The 22,638-nt window shown below is 48.3% G+C and overlaps 1 protein-coding gene across 1 annotated transcript in view; it reads left to right on the top strand.

Annotated features, from left to right (window-relative positions):
- Positions 1–22,049, top strand: part of LOC146192606 (uncharacterized) — a 377,072-nt gene extending 355,023 nt beyond the window's left edge. Inside the window, exons 7-9 of the mRNA XM_084602502.1 lie at positions 4,125–4,198; positions 19,994–20,077; positions 21,926–22,049. Coding sequence (XP_084458628.1) covers positions 4,125–4,198; positions 19,994–20,077; positions 21,926–22,034 — 267 coding nt within the window. The 3' untranslated portion in view covers positions 22,035–22,049. The remainder of the gene's footprint in view (positions 1–4,124; positions 4,199–19,993; positions 20,078–21,925) is intronic.
- Positions 22,050–22,638: the final 589 nt, after the last annotated feature.

Below are 22,638 nucleotides of genomic sequence, written 5' to 3'. Positions count from 1 at the left end.
TTTGCTGCGTGTACATTTGCAGTGCTTCTAAATACCAGTATTAATCAGTTGGAGTTAAGTAGTGACCATTAGTAGTGGTGTAAACAGCAGTTATTGCTATTTCTTACTTCTGTTTGCACCACTACTAATGGTCACTAATGGTCACTATACTGCTATTTCTTACTTCAGTTATTGTATTATTATTATTATTATTTTTATTTATTACTTGAAGAAATACACCAACTAGCCTGCAATAACGTCCTTGCAAGTTATGTCTCTAGTTCGGCAGGCATTCCTTTCCTCTACTCTTTGAAACCTTTGGAGCTTATTCCCGTCATTGCGCATGTGGCCTGCAAGTCCCGAGAATTGGGATTCTGTATACGCAGGTTCTAGCACTGTTTGGTGGCGGCAGGCCTTATCTCGGGCATGGGCGCAGAATGTGCAAAATTCTGCGCTGAGAATTCCAGAGACAGTTCCGTTAGCGCCTTGTCCTGTCTACATTGTTCCTTGTGTTCCGTTATTCCGCGCGTAAATTTTACTTCAAGAAGAAATGAACCAACTAGCCTGCAATAACGTCCTTGCAAATTAGTGCTGCTTAGTATTGCTGAGTAGCAGAGCTGAGTAACATACACAGCGAGAAGAAATATTTTGTTATAATTAAAATTGATGCTCCCAATTTTAATTAAGTATTGCTGTAGTGTCATGTGGGATTCTTACTAACTGTGCGGTATAGAGATGGTCGCATCAGGGCTCTAAATTATCGCACTAATTAATTAATTGAGCTTCAGTTCTGCAGAGGCCTAGATTAAGACCCTGTGGATCATGTCGCAACCATTCAGAGCACTTTACCAGAGCACCTGTCAGCTTGGCTATGTCGTGTGATCACATGACATCACACACACACAGCCGTTAAATCAGCAGCCGGTCACTTCACCTGGCAATTTCTACCTTTTCATTTTTTCATTTCATTTCATTTTATTACCCTCAAGCGCACACGCATTACAGAGGGGAGTGGTACATCATATATGATAGAAAGCATAGAACACTAAATGAACAAAACGTAACAAAGGCTAAACGAACAAGGGAATACAGAACAACGAAAACAATCTTACAATAAAGAAAGTTATACAAGCGGAATAAATTGAAAACAATCATAAGCGGTGAGAGAACAGCATTATACAGCGAAAAGAACAACAGCACTGCGAGCAAACAAGCATGAAAAACCAAAAACGGAAATAAGATAATTGTCAGGAAAAAAAGTGTCACGGATCAGCTTCAAGATATTGCATCAGTGATGAGCGAAATGAATCGCGATCTTGGATTAATGCGATATCGGGCGGAAGGCGATTCCACTCTACTGACGTACGAGGCAGAAAGGTAGAAGTGTGGGGCTCCTGCCAAGTTGGTCACAAAATTGCGTGATTGGTCGAGCGGATGGGCATCGCACAAAGTCACGTGGCCCAGTCAAGCTTTCATTGGCAGGTGGGAGAGTTACATCGCGAAAGAACTAAATCCTCCATCAATGACAACGTTTCGTGGCATGGCCGGACTCATTCTATGGAGAAAGGGACATTTATTGCTACCGCATTAAAATGCTTTTATTGGGATGCCGCAGGCGAGCTTTACTGGATGTGCCAACATGGCTGCTCGTGACGAAAGGGAAACCAGTTGACACTTTCAGTCCAGCTCCGGTAGTACATAACCTGCGTGCACTCGCGTCTTATCCCGAAGGCAGAAAGACCCAACAGCCACGTTGAACTAGTTATTTTAGCAAGAGTCGAAGTGCACTCTGCTCTGACTTGACAAACATATCATATTATGCTGTAGCCAGGCATGCGAGGTGCAGAAATTTCCCGCCTCTGTTTTCGGCCGCGCTTTCACATTTGTAATCGCGGGCTCGTTGCTCATATGCGTGAACCCACCCAGTAAACGACTCAGTATGACCGGGCTGCGCTCACACAGGTTAAAGAACGCGAAACAACTAGGCGGCCGAAAAGCAGACGAAAGCAGTTGGGCTATGAGAAGGCAGGCACAAAGTAAGTTCTCATTTTCTAATGTTCATTTCTTAAGTAAACAGGTTTTTCTTTCGAACACCATGAAAGATGCCACGACACGGCGTGTTCCGATGAATTTTACGGCATGGCACCGATGCCCGCGGCAGTAGTGCTTCTGTATTACGCTCATACGGGACAAGACGGAATTATGGCGGCGGTGAACTTCATACAGTAAAGAGGCTTAGGGATGCTGGAAAGTTGATGCTTCGTACTTGAATTTTGTAGGGGATAAAAACGAGATGTAGTTATTATCAAATAACCGAATTTCACATACCGTGTTTCAGGGCGCTTTGTCATAGGGAGGAATTGAAAGTGTTTGAGAGGATAACCCAGTATAATTTTTTGGTATCGCCATTAAGGTTCGGGATACTCAATCGCGAAAGTAGCTTATACCACATAAACATGCCAGATGCGTTCGAAGCAGTACAGGAGAACTGAACGCAGGAGAGACGCGTTTAAAAGCTGCTTCCTTCTCTCCTATGCCTCACAAAAAAAAAGAAAAAGAATCGTCTACAAAACGAAAAAGAAGCGCCGCTGCTTTGGCGTCAAGGATCGACCAGCTTCTTTCCGCTATTTTTGGGCGGTCAGAAATTGTTAATCGATGAGGGAGGCGCCGCTTTGGGCACACAGCCACGACGACCAATAAACAATGCTGGGTTCGGCAGTAGGTTCTAACGGAGTGTTCACCGTGGCAGAGTGCGGGCGAAAATGCTTCGGCTCCACTTACTAGTGGAGTGCCAAGCCAAACTGGCCGCATTTTTTGCATTCTGAGCTTTAACACCACCTGAAGCGCAGCGGCCGACCCACATAGCATACGTATGAGTGACTATGCAAAGTGGCTGATTCGGGAGAGGATTAGAAAATCTACGAGTCTGGTGTGCATTCTCGCAAGTTATAACGAAATAATTCTTTTTTCGTGACAGAGAATCCCTCTGTTTTAAGTGGTCCGGCGCATGTTGGGCGTCTTTTTGATGTCGGTTCGTTTAGAGTACACATTTTCATGTCCGTTATCTGGAACGGCAATTGCGATTTACAAATCTCACCATTTGGGTTTGAGTAAGATATCGCAGGTATGCTATTTAACAGCATAATAATGTGCATGGAATAAAAAGTATAACTATTAACACTTAGCGGTTTGTTTAAAGGGAATAGTAATTACATAAGCCCTGCCATATGTCATACAATCCCCACGAAAGACCAAGTTCTCGGATCCTTTAGGGCTTCTATGTACTATCAGCATAGATTAAAATAAAAACGAAAGAGATCTCGTACATATTTTTTTATTACTTCTTACCAATAAATTATACTTGGCTCAGAATCAATTCGGTCCCGTGTGTTCCCCTGAAAGGTGTTTCGAAAATGTCTTTTTTTTGCTTAAGAATACATATACAAGCCCGGAAAAACACTGAACGTCAGAGGACTTACAGCCAGAACAATTCGTGAGAATACAGTGCAGTTCAAAATAGGGCCCTCTAAATGGCGCGTTAAATAACCTTAGCAGGTCGTTATTATCGCTTTCATAGCTGGAGTCGCCTTGGTACGTTAAACACCATAAACCTTATAAACCAATTCAAGGGAGGACATGTTACTGAACTTTGACACTTAATGTGGCGCACTGAATCTGTAATAAATCGTGCTGTGCCACTTAATGCACACTCCTCAACGAATGGACAGGTAAACTTGTACCAAATTCCTTACAGGAGAAAAACCTGTAAGGCTAAGTTGAATTAATGCGAGATGTCGCATTAATCGGCCATGCCGCAATGTGCAACTGGCTACGGATTTCACGAGTGCGACATGTTTCGTTTCGTTTGTGGTTGTACGATTGTAGACATTTGTTTAAAACAGAGTGGCAGCAGTGTCGCAATGAGCCATGTCAATTTGCACACCATCGGTGTGCCATTTTCCGCTCGTATCACTGTAGACGGAAGAGAGGATGTTCATGTGCGTGAATGACGTTTATTAGGGCATGCTTATCATCGGGAATTGCACCGATGAGCCTTGACGTGTAAAGCACTCTGTCACTTTATTTTGGGCGTTTCCTTACGGAGTCTCGAGCCATTGTACCCTTTTGCATTGTTGTTTGTGCAGAGAAGTATCAATGTGCTCCACTACCCAGCCACTAAAGTCGAGGAGGTGCAGAGCGTTTCAGGAGCAGGCGACTGGTAAGTGCTGGTTCCGACATAAGCGTTAGTTCGTTATCGGCGCATGGGCACTCGCCAAAGTTTCTTTTGTCTGCCGGGTGCGGCTTTATTAATTTCCGAACGAATAAACGGCGTGTTTCAGAGAAATGCGCACCCAGTCTTTAATATAGACCCTTTAGACAAAAAAGCTGGCTTTATCGGCAAAGTTACGCCGATGTTAGCGGACTTCAGGTAACAGGCGAATCAGGTTAATTAATGAGTGAGGAAACTATTCATTTAATAGTTTATTTTTCCGGCAATGATGACAGATCCCTGTCCGCAATTAGAGATTTGTAGCTGACCATTAGTAAAGCTCTCGAGTAAACTGAGTAAATTGTTCGAACATAGGCAGCACCTACTATTAGTAATAGGGAGTCCTTCTGTGCCTACTGGCCACGAAACTTCTTAGTAACGCTATGGGATTCCTTCATATAACGCTGGCGGCTGCTGCGACATGGCGCCACTGTACACTGAAGAGACTGAAGAGCCCCGTTCGAGGAGCTGCGCGTTGTCCCGACAGAGACAGCTCTCCATCTTTTCATTTGACGATGACCTTCCAGGTTGTGGGGATACATGCAAATCTTAAGACCCATTATAACGGCCACGCGTAATTATCACGCGAGGAGAGGGCACACTGCCCACGGTGGTTGTATTTGAGTGCTAAGTTCTGCCGCGTAATCGGGCAGAATAAAGCCTGTTCCAGTACGAAACTCGTGTTTGTCCCGTCTAGTCCGAACCCGCTGCAGTGGCAACTTATCGCACCGCAGATTGGGGGTCAGAGCTCTTTCTGCTAGGGCTGGCAAGCTGGGGCTAGAAGGCGATTGCCGCATCCGGCCCCATTTGGTGCGTTATTTCAAGAATAATCTCATTAGGTTTACTGTGCTTTTTATCGTTTTGCAAAGTAATTTGTGTGCTTGGGATCCCGTCGAGAACGTTTTGCGTGTCGGCATGCATGCTGCTTCGGTTACAAGGGGCTCGACCGATAAAAGACTCGCTGGTTTTCTGTCATAGTGTCCCGGCGCTCTTCTTGCTGAAGGTCCAATTATAATACCCAGGACCTTAACTAACCATGGAGTAGTGAAGAGTTCGGCTTCAATATAGGGTAATATAGGCTGGTGCATATTTACTTGAAGAGATGTAGCTCTAGAACAGACTGTATACAGAGTGACATGTTAAGTTATTTAATCACAGCGAATGAGAGTGAATTTAATCAACTAAATAGAGATGGATAAGGGACCGTACATGCCTGCGAGGGGTATACACGTCAGCTCATCAGAGCAGAGAATCTAGCCACGCATGTATCTCACCACGCTTTATCGCTATCTTATCACTTATATTGTCGCGTAAACAGCGACCTTTACAGTTGCGTCCGAGGTCCAAGGCGTGGCAAAGGACAAACAGCGTCAGAGTTCAGGCTCGAGGTTAGCACACTTCTTCCTCTCACACTTCTGCGCTTCTTTGTCGTCAACGCATGCTACATTAGCCCCCCCGTGCGAAAAGCATCGTCCCGATGCTATATTGAAAGAGGGACAAAGTAAAAGGGGCCACTATCTGGCATGAAAAGGCTTCAAGCGGACCACGTGGACCACTTCAGAACGCTTGGGACGCCGGGGCTCTGGTTCCTCGTGCGGAACGACTTCATAGTCCAGTTCACTGACGCGTCGAAGAACGCGGTAGGGGCCGAAATAACGGCGCAAGAGTTTTTCGCTAAGTCCGCGTCGTCGAATGGGGTACCAAACCCAGACAAGGTCACCTGGCAGATAGTCTGCAGTCCGCCGCCGCAGGTTGTAGCGTTGTGCATCTCGGCCTTGCTGCTGCTGTATTCGCACCCGTGCAAGTTGACGGGCCTCTTCGGCACGCTGTAGAAAAGAGGCGACATCATCATTTGGACCTTCGTCTATGTGGGGCAGCATGGCGTCGAGCGTGGTCGTCACTTGTCGGCCGTAAACTAGGCTGAATGGAGTCATGCTGGTAGTTTCCTGAACGGCGGTATTGTATGCGAATGTTACATACGGCAATACTTCGTCCCATGTCTTGTGATGGACGTCCACATACATTGACAACATATCGGCAATGGTCTTGTTCAAACGTTCTGTCAGGCCGTTTGTTTGCGGGTGGTATGCAGTCGTGCGACGATGATTGGTGCGACTAAGAACAAGGATATGCTGGATGAGCTCTGCAGAAAATGCAGCTCCTCTGTCAGTAATGAGTACTTCTGGTGCGCCATGTCTCAGGACAATTTGAAGAACGAAAAATTTCGCAACTTCAAAAGCGGTAGCACAAGGAAGAGCAGCGGTTTCTGCGTAGCGAGTCAGGTAGTCAGTAGCTACTATAATACACCTGTTCCCACAGGTGGAAGTAGGGAACGGTCCGAGCAAGTCCATCCCTATTAGCTGGAATGGTCTGGACGGTGGCGTAATGGGCTTTAAAAGACCGGCTGGCCTCAGAGGCGGAACCTTTCGACGTTGGCAGTCACGGCAACTTCGAACATAATGCGTTACATCGCTTGGCAAACGAGGCCAGTAATACCGTTCTTTAATTCTGGATATCGTCCGAGTGACTCCCAGGTGGCCGGATGTGGGTTCGTCGTGGCAGGCTTGAAAAATCTCATCCCTTAAGCTTGCTGGTACAACGAGGAGGTATTGGCGACTGTTGGCTGTAAAATTCTTCTTGACGAGAACGCCATCACGGAGACACAGAGAAGACAAAGTACGACGGAAAGGGCTAGGGACCATGCTGCCGGCACCTTGAAGAAAGTCGATTACCTGGCGAAGTTCGGGATCATTCCGTTGGGCATCGGCAAAATTGTCTGAACTAATTGCACTCAGAAATGCGTCGTCGTCACCTGAGGCGTCCGAAGCTGGTTGTACAGGAGCACGAGACAGGCAGTCAGCGTCTAAATGCTTACGACCTGACTTGTAGGTTACCGTGATGTCGTATTCTTGAAGTTGTAGGCTCCACCTGGCGAGACGTGCAGAAGGATCTTTAAGGCTTGTCAGCCAACAAAGCGCGTGATGGTCGGTCACCACTTTGAAGGGTCTGCCGTACAGGTATGGTCGAAACTTCGAAATAGACCACACGATGGCCAGGCATTCCTTTTCAGTGGCAGAGTAGTTTGTCTCAGCCCTAGACAAAGCCCGACTAGCGTAGGCGATCACACGTTGTTCACTGTTCCGTATCTGGACTAGGACAGCGCCCAAACCGACATTGCTTGCATCCGTGTGGAGTTCGGTGTCTGCGGTTTCATCGAAATGTGCTAGAACTGGAGGTGACTGCAGGCGACGTTGAAGCTCCTGAAATGCGTCCATTTGCTGGTCGCCCCATGTGAACGGCATATCAGCCTTAGTAAGAAGTGTAAGGGGGGCGGCTATTTTAGAAAAGTTTTTCACGAAACGTCGATAATATGCACATAGTCCAAGAAAGCGTCGCACCTCTTTCTGGTCCCGCGGCGTCGGAAAATTGGCGATGGCAACTGTTTTTTCAGGATCCGGCAGAACTCCCGCTTGGTTCACGACATGGCCCAAAAACTTCAGCTCTTCATAAGCAAAATGGCATTTTTCGGCTTTCAGAGTGAGGCCCGACGTTTGGATGGCGTCTAGTACTGCGTCTAGGCGACGGAGGTGCTCCTCGAAATTCGGGGCAAACACAATTACGTCGTCCAAGTATACAAGACATGTCGTCCACTTCAGATCTCCAAGAACGCTGTCCATGAGTCTCTGAAAGGTTGCGGGCGCGGAGCAAAGGCCGAAGGGCATGACTTGGAATTCGTATAGCCCGTCAGGTGTAATGAAAGCAGTCTTTTCGCGGTCCCTTTCATCGACCTCTATCTGCCAGTATCCAGACTTGAGATCCATGGAGGAGAAGTATCTTGTGTTGCACAGACGATCTAAGGCGTCATCTATTCTGGGCAAAGGGTAAACATCTTTTTTCGTAACGTTGTTCAGTCGGCGATAGTCTACGCAGAAACGAAGTGTGCCATCTTTTTTCTTCACAAGTACCACAGGTGCAGCCCAGGGGCTGCGGGAAGGGCGAATGACATCGTTATCGAGCATTTCCTTCACTTGGTCTCGGATGGCAGTACGTTCTTTAGGGGAAACTCGATAAGGCGACTGGCGGAGTGGTCGAACAGTTTCGTCTGTAATGACGCGGTGCTTTGCAAGGTGGGTTCGACCGACGCGTGATGATTTGGCAAATGCATTAGAGTAGCGACGGAGGAGGTGCCGTAGTTTCTCTCGATACTTTCGAGGTAAGGCCGGGTTTATATCGTACAGAGGTTCAGTGTTGTCGGAGGGTTCTGTTGCTGAAGCGCTGGTGAAATTGCATTCATAACTAGTGTCAGTTATGGCGTCGAGATATGCGACAGTTGTCCCTCTGTTCAGATGTTGATGTTCATTGCTGAAGTTCGTGAGAAGAACATCAACTTTGCCATTTTCAACAAAAACAACTGCCCTGGCAACGGCGATGCCTCTTTCAATAAGCAGTTTCTGTTTTGTCTCGACGACGCCTTCTGTATCTTGGATTGGGAGGGAACCCACGGAGACCATAATGCTTGAACGTGGGGGCACACTAACATGGTCATCAATAATGTGGAGTGCAGCGGGGAGCAGGCTGTTGGATTCGATAGCATTCTCAACTGAAAATCTCACGGACTTATTCTGCAGATCGATAATGGCGCCATTTTCGGTTAAAAAGTCCATACCGAGGATGACGTCACGGGAACACTGAGCCAATACGATGAACGTCGCCAGAAAAGTTTGCCCTTGTACAGTGATCCTCGACGTGCACACTCCCGTGGGCATAATTAAATGTCCGCCAGCTGTGCGTATTTGCGGGCCACCCCATGATGTTGTGACCTTTCTGAGAGCTTTGGCGAAGTGTGCACTTAGAATTGAATAATCAGCGCCAGTGTCGACTAGAGCAGTGACGTCTACGCCATCAACGGAGATCTGCAGGTCGGCAGTTTGTTGTGTCGGGCGGCGACAGCTTCGTGGGGTTCGGTCTCGACTTCGATGCTCTGAAGGAGTGGTGGGGCGACTGTCGGCGTCGTGGTTACGTTGAGGATCAGCGGAATTTCGTAGCGGCGTCGATTCTGCTGGTGGCCGTATGTAACGAACTGTAGTTTGCAGTGAAGAACTGTCGTGGGTCTGTGGAGGATCTTGAAATTTTCGCACTGTAGCAGCCGCACCTCCAGAGGCTGCTGCATCTAGTTTCCCCTATGGGGACTTTGGAGTTGCTCCTGGCGTCCAGGAGAGCTGTAACGGCGAGGCGACGGCGATCGGAGGCGGCTTGGGCCTGTGTTGGAACGCGAAATATATTCTGCGATTTCGCGTGGCTGCTGACCAGGCAACGGACGACGGGCATCAAAAGAAAACCCACGGAGGCCGAGTTCCCTGTAGGGGCAGCGGCGACACAGGTGTCCAGCTTCGCCGCAATGGTAGCACAACGGTTGGTGATCGGGCGTTCGCCAGATATCGGTCCTTCGGCGGCGTACGCTCGGCCGTGAAGACACATGGGCGACCGGTGCGCGAGGCTCGTAGGATGCTGTCGAAGGCGGCAGGTAGCGGCTGGTGACCGCGGCGTAGCTCAGGGTCTGGGGCAGCGGTGTAGCTACGACGGGTTCAGGCGCGGCGACGTGTGCGGGCCCGGTGACGGGTGCGTGCACGGTGACGGGTGCGGGAACACCCAGCGCCTGTTGTACTTCCTCACGGATGATATCGGAAACTGTGGCAACCTGTGGCTGTGGAGGAATCCGCAGGTATTTGGCCACCTCTTCCCGGACTATCGCCCGGATCGTATCACGCAGCGATTCTGACGAAAACTGTCCGGCTTCACCTGCACTCGCGGCGTTCATAGACACTGTAGTGCGCTGGTATTGCCGGGCGCGCATCTCAAGTGCCTTCTCGATGGTAGACGCCTCACTTATGAATTCGGCGACAGTTGTTGGGGGACTTCGCACCAGGCCTGCAAATAACTGCTCTTTAACACCTTGCATCAAAAAGCGCACTTTTTTCTCTTCCGACATGGTTGGGTCCGCGCGTCGAAAGAGTCGCTTCATCTCTTCGGCGTAGGCCGTAACAGTTTCATTCGGATGTTGTATACGGCTATTTAAAAGCAATTGCGCTTTTTCCTTGCGAAGCGTGTTGGTAAACATACGCAAGAATTCTGCCTTGAATGTATCCCACGTTCGGAGTCCGGCTTCTTGATTTTCGAACCATGTCCTCGCAGAATCCTCCAGTGCGAAGTAGACATGGCGAAGCTTCGAGTCAGCGTTCCAGGCGTTGAAGGCAGCCACCCGGTCGAACTGCTCCAGCCAGTCTTCAGCATCCTCATGTGGCAGACCGTGGAAATGTGGTGGATCCCGCTGGTGGTTGAGCAGGACAGGAGTTGTCAATACCGGGGGATTCATCGCGCTGAGAGAAACGCTCCTTGTTGGTCTGTGGTCAGGGAGAGGACCACACTCGGGAGGCAGACCTTGCAGTCGGCGGCTGCTCTGGTGTACTGGGGTCTCCACCTTAGGGGTGCGTCCTGGGCTTGTAGGGGGCGTCCGGCTCATGAAAATCGTACCCGGCAGCTCCACCAGATGTCGCGTAAACAGCGACCTTTACAGTTGCGTCCGAGGTCCAAGGCGTGGCAAAGGACAAACAGCGTCAGAGTTCAGGCTCGAGGTTAGCACACTTCTTCCTCTCACACTTCTGCGCTTCTTTGTCGTCAACGCATGCTACAATATTCCCTCCCATCAGCTGTGAAACGCGTCAGAGGACTTGGCAGCGTGACAAAGGTTTTGTTAAAATGCCGATAGTACGAACGAATGCCCAGAAATCTGAACACCGTTTCAGAGCGGTACCCCTACTCAGCACAAAAGTCGTCTACCAGGATGTGTCTGATTGGACCTTGGCTTAACCTTGAGAAGCACAGCAGATCAATCACGGATATGGCTCTGGAAGGTGGCAGTAACCAGCTTACATGGCCGAACACTGTTTCTTCGATGGGTTGTGTCACTTAGGGAGACTACAGGACTTCAGAAAGTTGGGAGCAGCTGCAACTCAGGTTGCTCATTCGAAGCGGATGGGTGGGATAGGAATTAACCTTTCAGGCCTCTTGGGCGCCGAGTAAGGCTCTCCCAAAGCAATGCTGCAAACATTTTTTTGAAAAAAAAAAGCAATTCATAGCCTAGTTACAACCACCACACTCAACTGATTTTGCCGTGCCTCTTTCCGTTCTCTCTCAGAGGTTTTTAACTCTCTTGCCTGGCCGTCTAGCCTCTGCAAACCAAATTCCTCTTCCTCCTCAAGATTTGGCTGGAGGCGGCGCGTTGTGTGTGGAAAGTCTCCAGGAATGGCGCGGCACACACAATGAACAACTGATAGGTTTCGGAGTTGGTTCACCGCACGCACGACAACAAAGCGGGCGAGAGAGAAGCGCGCAGCGAGCGTCTAACACAATTAGTGGTCTCCACCCACTCTTCAACCCTCACTCAGAGAGACGGACCAGTGGATGCCATTTCAGCTAGTGACGTCACCACCGGGCCACAGTGGAAAGTGGGGAACCTGGCTTTCTTGAAGGGAGCATGAGAAAACTTTGAGTTGTATTTTTGATGCTTTCCGGCGTGCGGATTGCTGTAGTATTTTGTTTGCAGAGGCTGTCACCGATACCTTATCAAGGTATTAAGCCTGTGGGTCGAAAATGGGTACCCGGACAGAGTCTTTTTAAAGTGGAGCTTTATGTCGGGTGGCCGCTTATGACTGGGCGCTGAATAACGTGGAAGCTTAGGACTGTGTGCTAATAAGAGTGTACGAGATATTAGAGGCATAAGTCGAGAGATTGGTAATCCAACGAACTTAAACTACATGTACGCGAGCGACAAGCCGCAAGGAGAGCCGCAGACGGAAGACGCTATCGCTCCATGCCCTTAAAGACGCGGAGTTTAAAAATGCCCCCATAGATTTGAAGCGGTAACTTTACCGAAGCCACTGTAATTTGGTTGAGTGGACGAACTCTTGGGTAACTAAACCGAGCTACCACTTTTCAATATGGTTACCTGCAGGTTAATCTTTGCAAATATTTTTTGTGAGGGGGAACCGGAAAACCCGCGACTTCAGAAATTTTCTTATTCATGCTAGAGCCTCTCCACAATTGTTGAAGTGTACCAGGAAGTTCAATTCAGTAAAACAAAAATGAAGTATTGCGGTGTGAGAGAAATGTGCCGATCGGGCGGCTCCCAGTGCTACTATGAGTCGCTGGAGGTGTTCCACAAAGGTCGTTGAAAAATTGTAGAGGTTAAACTATCTTTGGATTAAGTCGAGAGCGTTAGCATGCGCTGCTGCAGCTACGTTCTTTGCTCTATTCCGCACTTGGTAAGCTTTTTGGCGACCGCTTAGTGTGGCTTCTCGTTGTTCCATGATCTCGACAGCCTTTCTAGCACGGTTTCGGTAGTAGTAGTAGTAGTACTAAAAACTTTATTACAGCAGAGGAGTTATGTGCCCATGTTTCATGACATCGGCAGTCCAGTCTGTGGTGATCTTCTGCCGGACCGTGTCCTCAGAGTGCAGTAGGGTCTCCTAGTCCCCCTAGGCGGTGAGGGGATCCAGACCCCACGGAGAACAATCCGCCGGGCATTAGAACAGGATGGGGGCGAGGATGGCGGTGGAGTGGTTGCAAAGGGTGCATGAGAGATCGGTGAGGGTCTGGTGGCAGCGAGACGTACTATAAGGGTGCGAGAGGATGCGCGTCTAGAGGCGTCGCAAGGGTGTCTGGTAGTAGTTATCTGGAGATGGGTGGGATGGCGGGTAGTGCAGTCCCTCGGCCCGATAGGCCTGCCTTAACTCACTGAAAGACTGCATGCGATATTTCACGTGAATCCCGGATTGGAGATCACCGGCGTCCGGTTTAAAGAACTTCGGGCTAACGCATTGACGGCCTCGTTACCTTGATTCTAGGAGTGCGCAGGCACCTATATCAGCTCCGCATATAGCGGGGCTGGTTGGCGGCAGGCGAGCTCAGCATGCTGAACGCAGAAACGTGAACTTTACAGTGTGCAAAATTTAGTACCTCCGTTTTAGAGTCATAATATATATAGCGTGCTTCCGTATGTGCAATCGCGTAGGTGATGGCTGCTTCCTCGGCTGCGTCTGTAGAGATGACAGAGGGGAGGGGACAGTAGCTAGAAGGTTGTTTGGTGATGACCACTACGAACACCTCAAACGTGCATGCAGCGTCCATTCATATGTGACGTCCGTTTTGGAGCCTCCGTATTAGCTGAGCGCCTCTGCTTGGACACGGCGGTGTAGCTCATGATGCTGGGGGTGCATGTTGCGAGGGAGAGCTTTTATGAAAAGGTCTAGGAGGAGGGGCGAAATAAGGGAAGGAGGGTATAGGGTCATTCGCTGGGAAGTGAATCTCAAGTCTCCAGGATATGGCTAACGGTAGAGGTCTGGGTGAGGCGTAAGTATTTGGGCTTGGTGATGGGCTTCCACAAGCTTCCCAACTGTGTTGTGGAGGCCCAGTTGTAGAAGGCGCTCTTTTGAAGTGTTGATTGGCAAGTGTAGGGCCCTACTGAACTCCGTGCGTAACATGGCGTCCAAGGTTTCCGTTTCCTGCTTGTTGAGGAGGAGATACGGAATTGTGTATAAAAAACGGCTGAAGGCGAAGGCATGAATGGGTTGCATTTATCGCCAGTGGCTTCCTCTGCGACACGCCGCCTTTTTTGTCAGGCCGCCTGGTGGATTCTCCTGACACTACGCTCGCGGTCTCGGCCGCACTTGCCCAGATGGCGTGTTCACTTAGGTGAAATGAAGGAGTGGTGCGTATGAAACTCCGTGAAGATGACTATGTTCACTGCACAGTGCGTTAGTGTGTTGCTGCTTCGCACGAAGTAGGATCGTCCCTTGGAAAGTGAAAGTGACCTGCTTTTCTACCACGGGTTCGAAACAGTCACACGCTCGGTAATCATCGGGGTCATCATCGAGACATGACAAAATGAGGGTGGTCGTTCGATGCCCGGCGTAGCCGGTAAGCAAACGTGGGCAATGGGATGAATGTGTGTTGATTTGAAACAACAATACGACGTTTATAGGCTTAGAACGAGCAATACACCAAACATTTTGTAGACCGCAATTAACATTCAAAATGACAATGACACGAATGCAGAAAACAATCGAAATAAGCACTACTAACTACGTATACATAGTTAAATATGCTTTTTCAGAATGAAAGTAACAGTCCAAGTAACAGCAAAGGAAAATGCTCAGAGCAGGGTAGAACATACTGTTGACTGTGGAACGCGGCGGCAGTCCATCACTGGGAGGACGTAGACGGGCGACCCTCGAAGGCAATTATTCTTTCGAGGCAGTTTGGGGTACGTATAGATGCGGTGCCGGCGGTGGTGGCTCGGGACCCCCTCGGGAGTACGCGGCAGCTCGATCGGGTTTCCGTCCGAGGAGCGGACTGGGCGTAACGACTTCGGACCTTCGGCGGCTCTTTTTTAAATAATCGTGGACGATGCCTTGTGCGCAGGGTCGGAGTCCGAAACAAAACACACACTTAGAGCGCACAAAGTAGCTCACTCACATAGGAAGGCTCACGTAGATACACCACACTTTAACACTGCATGGCCGCCCCATCTTAGGTTTAAAAAAAGAATAACGCACAATAAAAACAAGTCACGTACGCCACAACTTCGGGTCTTCTGGCGGTCACATTGCCAGGGGAAAAATATACGGATATACAAAGGAAGCTTATACTTCGGACGTAGTAGGGGTGACTGAGTGGGGAAAAAGTAAGACACAGACCAAACAAAAACCACGTACGCTTCCGCTCGAGCATGGAGAGAGTTGGAGCTAATCAAGGGAAAGCTATACCGTTCTGAGGCAATGTGTACATACGTGTTCTTGCACGCCCTACCGACGGTCACATATACAGTCCCGTGAACATATGAGGTTTACAGAACAACAATTCAGCGATTAAAATAAATGCAACATGGAAAAATTAATCTGATGCCGCCTATTTTGTGACACGATTCCCCAATTTCGGAATATTATCGCATAATATATCTAGACCCACAGAAGGTGGCGCATAGCCTATACTATACATAAGTAAGCTTGCGGGACAAATATAACCGTTATGTAAAACGAGCACATGCGTCAACCTACACGTATAATACATAAATTGACTGTCAATACAGCGTAAAATAATATCATACGAAAGGATCTACAACCTGCTAAGATAATCGGCGCTGACGTTTTCCCTGCCCTTTATATGCTCGACTCTGGACTGATACTCTTGGAACAGCAAGCTTCAGCGCAGGACTCCACCATTTAGTTGCTTTGCGTTGAATGTAGCTGAGCGGTTGGTGGTCCGTCTGAACAAGGAAGGGCACCCCATACAAGTAGGTGGAAAACTTCTGTACGCCCTAAACTAATGCCAAGCATTCTCTTTCGATTGTGCTGTATGCCGCTTACCTGGGGAGCAACTTATACTAGCGTAAACTACCGGGTGAAGCGTCCCACCATGTTCTTGCATTAGCACTGCGCCGAGGCTGGTGTCAGAGGCGTCCGTGTGGAGCGCGAAAGGCTTTGAGAACTCTGGGAGTCGTAGTATTGGAGGGGATGAAACTCGCAGCTTGAGTTCTTAGAAAGCTTTCCGTTGGACCGGCGTCCCCTTAACGCCTTGCTCTCACGCTTCCTCGTGAGCTGGGTGACGGGTTCGCTTATTTGAGCGTAGTCTGGAATGAACTAGTGGTAATATCCATTCAAGCTGAGGAATGCTCGTACCTGACCCTTTGTTCGAGGCGTTGGGCCGTATTATCTTCTCCAGCGTTTTCCCAAGTGGCACCAGTTCACCTCTACCGTTGCGATACCCGAGCAACTCGATGTTCTCCATCCCGAACTCGCATTTGCTCGGTCGCGCTGTCAGGACGGCTGCCTGGATCTTTGCAAACAGCTGTGGCAGCAAAGAGATGCTCTTCCCGCGTAGCACTGGCTACGAGGACATCGTCATAATAGTTTTGCGCTCCCGAAATTTTTTTCACAACACTCTGCACCAGTTTAGAATCTACTTCGTGGGCTGTCTTTATGTCAAACGGCACAAAAAAAAAAAACTAGAAGAGTCTCGCAGTTTTTGAAAATGCAGTTTTGGGCTTGTACTCTTCGATCAACGGAATTTGCCAATATCCTTTGACAAAATCCACCTTGGAGAAGTATTTCTTCTCTCCGGCTGTAGCGAAGACCGCTTCAGCTCGGGACATGGGTTCCGAATTGACGACCAGGACGTCACTCAGGCGCCGGAAATCGATGCAAAGCCGGTTATGCCGTCCGGTTTCTTCACCAAAAGGACTGGAGAATTGTAAGAAGACTGCGATTTCTCAATTATTCCGTATTGATCCATCTGCTGCACTTCTTTTTCTACACCTTGTCTCGTCGCATATGGAAGGGAATATTGCCTTACGTACACCGGAGTGCTGGTGGTGAGCTCTAACCGACATTCGGCCCAGTCCGTCTTTCTCGTAACGTCGGAGAAAATGCGAGCGTGTTCTGAAATAACATCTTGAAGCTGCCGTCATTCATCCACCGTCAATCTATCAGAAAACGTCATCTCTAGTTCGCACTCTGCTTGGAGACAAGCCGGAACAGGAATAGCCTCATTGCTGTCTTATTCAGTAACGCCGCAGACCGCATTGCATATACTTTCTCCTGGCTGGCTTTCTCACTCTTCGTATCTTTTAAGCAGGTTGACGGGAAATATCATTGTCCATCCGGCTGTCTCTAGTACGCAGTCTGCTTCACCTTTCTATTCCTTGATATTTTGCGCGCCGAACTGCCCGGCCATTATTCTGTACTGTGCGGATTTCAATACCACCTCGCGGTGGAATTTTGGGACAACGAGCTGACGCGGCGTCTGCTCAGTTTCCTCTGTGTATGGTCTGTATAATCGCTCATCTTCCCGCCTGAATTGTATCTTGCCCTCTGTGTTTCGCACGTGAGCTTCTTGCCAACTTAGGAAAAACAAGGCTCGAGCGACTTATCCTCTGCTTGTTCATCCGCGTAACTCTTTCCTTTCGGCTGCTCTCCGATATCGGGCGTTTTGAGCATTTGGAACTCTCTTGGTTGCTTCCTGGTTTGTGCGCGAGTTACAACTGCTGCTACAGCTTCCTCCTCAACAGGCTTGCTACAAACTGGTTGTTCAACCACCTCCTTCGGCTCATCAGGTGCGCTTGCTCCTTCTACATTTCCCGGAATTAAATTGTAAAGAGGTTCCCCCATGCTGAGAACTTGTGATGATTGCTGTAAAATACGGGGTGTCGACCTCAACCCACGCCTCGGGCAGCATTTGGCTGTTCCGTCAACTAAGTAAACAGGCCTACTCTTTCGCATCAGCTGATCGTTGTGGATGAGCTCCTTCCTCATAATGGCTGTATTGCATTCGGTATACCGTAATACGGAAATTTCTTTGCCTCCATACGTGCCCGCCACCACCAGCAATCCTTTGACCAGAAAGTTTGGTCGCGTCATCATGATTCCATTCACAATGGAAATTTTGTCCCGCTTTTGAGCTCCACGTAGCCATCGCGAATGCTTTCCCGATTTACTTCCTGGGCGGGCAAGTAAACACATGATGCCTGTGGCAGGTCGTTTGCTCCTGCCCGGCACGCGTCCACCCTGTGAACCTTTCGCTCGCACTTGAAGCATGTGTGGGTGTAGTTGCTAGGGGCGTGAGTCCGGCGTTGTGAAGCCTGATGCCCAATACGATTGCAAAGGTAGAATCGGGGAGCTATCCTATGACTTCCTCTGTTATCGTCTGCCTCGGGTCTCCCGGTATTGTCTCGGCTGTCTTTCTTTGATTTGGAGAGATTTAGACTTCCCTGAGCCTCTAAAAACTGGCCAGCTAGATCCAGTATCTCTTCCAGCGATTTCGCCTTTCTTTCCTTCAGGTACAGCGCCATGTGTAAAGTATATCCATGCAGAAACTTTTCCCTAATCAGGAGCTCTCGCAAGTCTTCGAATTCCGTTTTCGTACCTGGCAGCTGGACTCAACGATCAAAATAGTGGCTGAGACGCACTGAGAACTGAACTGCGGTGTCTCCACCTGCCGGTTTTCCGGAATTGAATTTGTCTCGAAAGCCGTCCGCCGTGAAACGAAATATTTTCAAAAGTGCCGTTCATACCATAGAGGAATCGGCTGTATCCCCCGGTGGCATCTGCCCGTAAACGCTGATTGCTTCTCCACTCAAATAAGCAGCTAGAACCGTCGACCACTGGCTCTCTGCTCACTTCCGGCTTTTCGCTACTTTCAAAGTGTCTTATGTACGCGTCTAAATCATCTTTTCTTTCATCAAATGGGATAAGGAATTTACTTGCTTTTAGCTTTAGTTCACTCTTTTCTCGGCTTTCTTCCTTCTCTCTGGATCTCCTTCTCCAGTTGTTGGCACTCTATTCTCAAGAGCATAATCTCAATTTGATGTTCGTCAGCAGTCTTGGCGGCCGCGTGCTCATCCTCTGCTGCCTGCCGTGCAAATGCGTGCTCCTTACGCTGCTTATCCTCTACCCATTTCTTAAGCTCAGTGTCAATCAGGCCAGCTGGCTACCCATCGCGCGATCAACGTTTCCAAATCCATGCTTATCTCATCAGAAACACTTTCAACAACTCAAATAGAAGCTCGCCACGAAAAATCCCGTTCACGCACAACACTCCAACTCTATGGAGGCGCACATCAAGAATCAACACGTCTCTCTCTCCGTTTGCCACGTTCCCTTTGTATCGAACCTCCTTTCGCGGGCGAGAGTTAATTCTCACGCGCTCGGTAATCACCAGAGGTCATCACCGAGACATGACAAAAGGGGGGTTGTCGTTCGATGCCTGGCGCAGTCTAGTCGGTAAGCAAACGTGGAGAATGAGACGAAGGCGTGTTAATTTGAAACAAGATGACGTTTATAAGCTCACAACAAGGAATACACAAGACATTTAGTAGACGACAATTAACATTCTAAAGGACAACGACACGAGTGAAGAAAACAATCGAATTAAATAATACGAATTACGCATGCATAGTTCAACATGCTTTTTCGCAATTAAATTAACAATCCAGGTAACAACAGAGGAAAGAAAGTTCAGAGCGTGCTAGAACATACAATTGACCGGGGAACGCGGCGGCAGTCCATCACTGGGATGACGCAGATGGACGGCCCTCGAGACGACGCAGATAAGCGGCCCTCGAAGGCGGTGATCCTTACGAGGCAGCTTGCAGAGTGTTGCCGACGCACATGAATTTCCTAGAAGCGGTTCAGTTCCCGCTTCGTGGCCGACCAAAAGTGCACTGATTGGCAAAAGGTTAGAGCTGCGCTGCTTCAATAAGAATTCCTTCGTTAACTGGCGCAGTGTGTCTTCTGTGTCTTTTCTCATGATCCTTTTCGCATTGTTGAAATGCGATTAACCAACATCACGTGATTAATTCGTGCAATGCGGGGAGTGCTTTAGAGCAGCAGCCTTTTGACTGCCTCAGTAGATGCTGTGCGTGCTCCAAAATAGAGGGCGATGCTTTAGGTGCGTAAACTACTGCTTTATCATGGTAGATGAACGGCTGCAGGAGAAGCTGTTCGTTGCTAATGTGTGTGTGTGTGTGCGTGCGTGTGTGTGCGTGTGTGTGTGTGTGTGTGTGTGTGTGTGTGTGTGTGTGTGTGTGTGTGTGTGTGTGTGTGTGTGTGTGTGTGTGTGTGTGTGTGTGTGTGTGTGTGTGTGTGTGTGTGTGTGTGTGTGTGTGTGTGTGTGTGTGTTTACTATTCGCAGCCTGGCTGGCGGATTCCTGTGTGGCTTGCTGCTCCGCCTTCCTTGGGATCGATGTATGGGAGTCGGCATGATGGCCGCCCGCAGGTGAGTGCCGATGTTTCCGTATAGATCCAGCGGGACTTTCGGAGAGCAGAAACTGGAAACAATTTCGCTGCTACCGTCGCGTCTCCGACTCTGCACCGTACATATAAGAGGCTTGAGTCCACGTTCCTGTGCGTCCGGCGTGCAAATTAATGCGCCCTAGTACGCAGGAAGAGAGGGTCGTAGGAGTGAAACAGCTCACGCATATCAGCAAAAGAGCCTCGCGTCAGTTGGTGTTGGATTATGTACAATTATGTACATTACCCTCAAGTTTCAGTATGTATGCACCACGGTGGACGCGCACGCAGGCGTGCCACATTTTTCGGAGTGGAATCCACGCGGTGCACCCTATTGCGGTTGAGGGCCGTAGACACATTTTGTACTCTCAGCCGTGGAAGACGTAGCTCACTGGGAAACCTCTTCTATTTAACATCGATGATAACTGAAACCACTAAGGCGATTTGAGCCAAGCACTGGCCAATGTCATTTCAAGTTTTGAAAGAAAAAACTCCAATTCATTACTCCTGCAGCCCAAAAGGTCTGTGACTATTCGTTTTGTTTTGTTTTGTTTTGTTTTGCAGAAAGCCAAAATTAAATGCATTATATTTGCAGAAAGCGCGATAGAAACGGCAGGTCCGCTGATGATTTCTTGTGGTGACTAGAGCGCAGAATTTGAACAGCCTCCTATCTTTGCTGTTCCATGGGCTTACGTTTCCTTTGTCGCCAACAAAAGAAATTAATTACCACAAAGTTGCCAGTGGCTTTTTGTTCTTGCAAGAAGAAACGAAGCAGAAATATGCGCATGATGTGACTGAATGAAGCATGCAGTTGAAATTTCACATCATTATCATCGAAACACGGCTTCAGTGAACTTTGGGCTTCCACTGCACTCAATGTTTGCGTGTTTGGTGCACTCAGTTTTTGGTTCCGTGAAGGAAAAGTGCTGGTCCCTCCTACGCTAAACTTTGTTAGAAAATCCGTGTTTCTTTGTTTCAAGAACTGATATGGTGTCGTGCTATCGTCCACAAATTTTAAACTACCCATTAGCATGAAGGGCGCCGACTGAAAAGTAACTAGTGAGTTTTAGTTGTTAGCTATGTAATTTGGAGGATTTGTTCTCCTCCGTCATATAATGGCACTCTAGGGTGTCGGCCGCCGCCATGTTTTCTTGAACGAGGTTTACATGGCCCTAAGTTATGCTCAACAAAGTTGTGAGCATTTTGCATCATCGCATAAGCCTATTTTTGGCAACTATTATAATGCAAATGAGTCTTTTAGCGCAAAACAAGATGTTATATCGCCATCTTAGACGGGCATTTTCGGCTAGATGGCGCTCTGCCACACAAATCGGCTGACTATATGAAGCGCAAATGACACTGGCAGCAGTGCAGCCGCAATGAGGATGCAGTGCTATTAGCCTACGTCTGGGAGAAATTCAGAAAAATATGAGCCAAAAATGGTTAAAGTGTGTATTTGGTACTGTTTTACACAATGTTAGCTACAGAATTGTCCGTATTGTAACGCCTTTATACTAAGCTTAATGAGGTTAATTATATCATGAACAAATACCAATTTATAGCAAATGCATGTAGAAGTTCTGTGCACAATGTAAAATAATGGTATATCATTTTGAAACAGAACCGCGGCACGTTTCTGACTCTGAAGAGGCTTGCTTGATGTTTATGTCGTAAGCTGTTACTGCTTTTAATATTTGGTTTGCAGCGCGTTTGATTGCTGTGAAGGGTCTCTCCGTTGTTCGTGTTTTTAGTAGAATTTTCTTGTATATTGAAATTTTGAAAATACTATCTATCCATGTAGCTAGTCTACTAACTCGTCCTTCCCCTGACGCAGGTCCCTCATGTCTTCGGACACGGTCCCGGACACAGTGGGTCCCGACTGCCTGAATGCCATCAGCACTGCCCGCCCAGTGACATCAAAGTGTCCTGAAAGGGTGCAATAAAACATTTTCAATGACATCGGTGTCTCGCCAAAATTTATATGTACGCACACACTGCAGATGAAGCGGCCATCGAAAACTGAAGCTAGAGTCCAAAAATGAGGGCTGTCGGGAGTTATGATTTTCTCTTCATGAAACAGGTCTTGTCTCTAAATATTACCTGCACTTTAAAACTTTTTTTCTAACCGCAAATATTGGAAGTGATGCAAATAGCTACAAATTACGAGTTTATGATTCATCATAGCATGAAAAGTTGGTCGCTGGTAACAGCAAACCGTTGATAGCGCTGAGTGGCCTGTACGCCTGTATGACAGGTGTCGTCGAGCAAATAAGCCCACAAGACGATGTCGAAAAAGTTTCGCCGAGGTATTCCACTACTGTGACTCAAGTGTAGTTATATATATTGTGAGCACGCGCTGCCAGAACTTTCACCTCTTTCACTCGTACACATGCAGCATTGTCATCATTCACCGGTGCTGGCAAGGTCACGCGCATAGTTCCATATTCGAGCTAGAATAAGAGATAGATAGATAGAGAGAGAGAGAGAGAGAGTAAAACTTTAATTGGTTAACGGAATTGCCTGGGTGATTTCCTCCGTCCAGGATAC

The sequence above is a fragment of the Amblyomma maculatum genome, chromosome 4 (genome assembly GCF_055883805.1).
Source record: "Amblyomma maculatum isolate TAMU_Amacu chromosome 4, ASM5588380v1, whole genome shotgun sequence".
Classification (NCBI taxonomy): domain Eukaryota; kingdom Metazoa; phylum Arthropoda; class Arachnida; order Ixodida; family Ixodidae; genus Amblyomma; species Amblyomma maculatum.
This window is presented reverse-complemented; position numbering and strand designations above follow the sequence as displayed.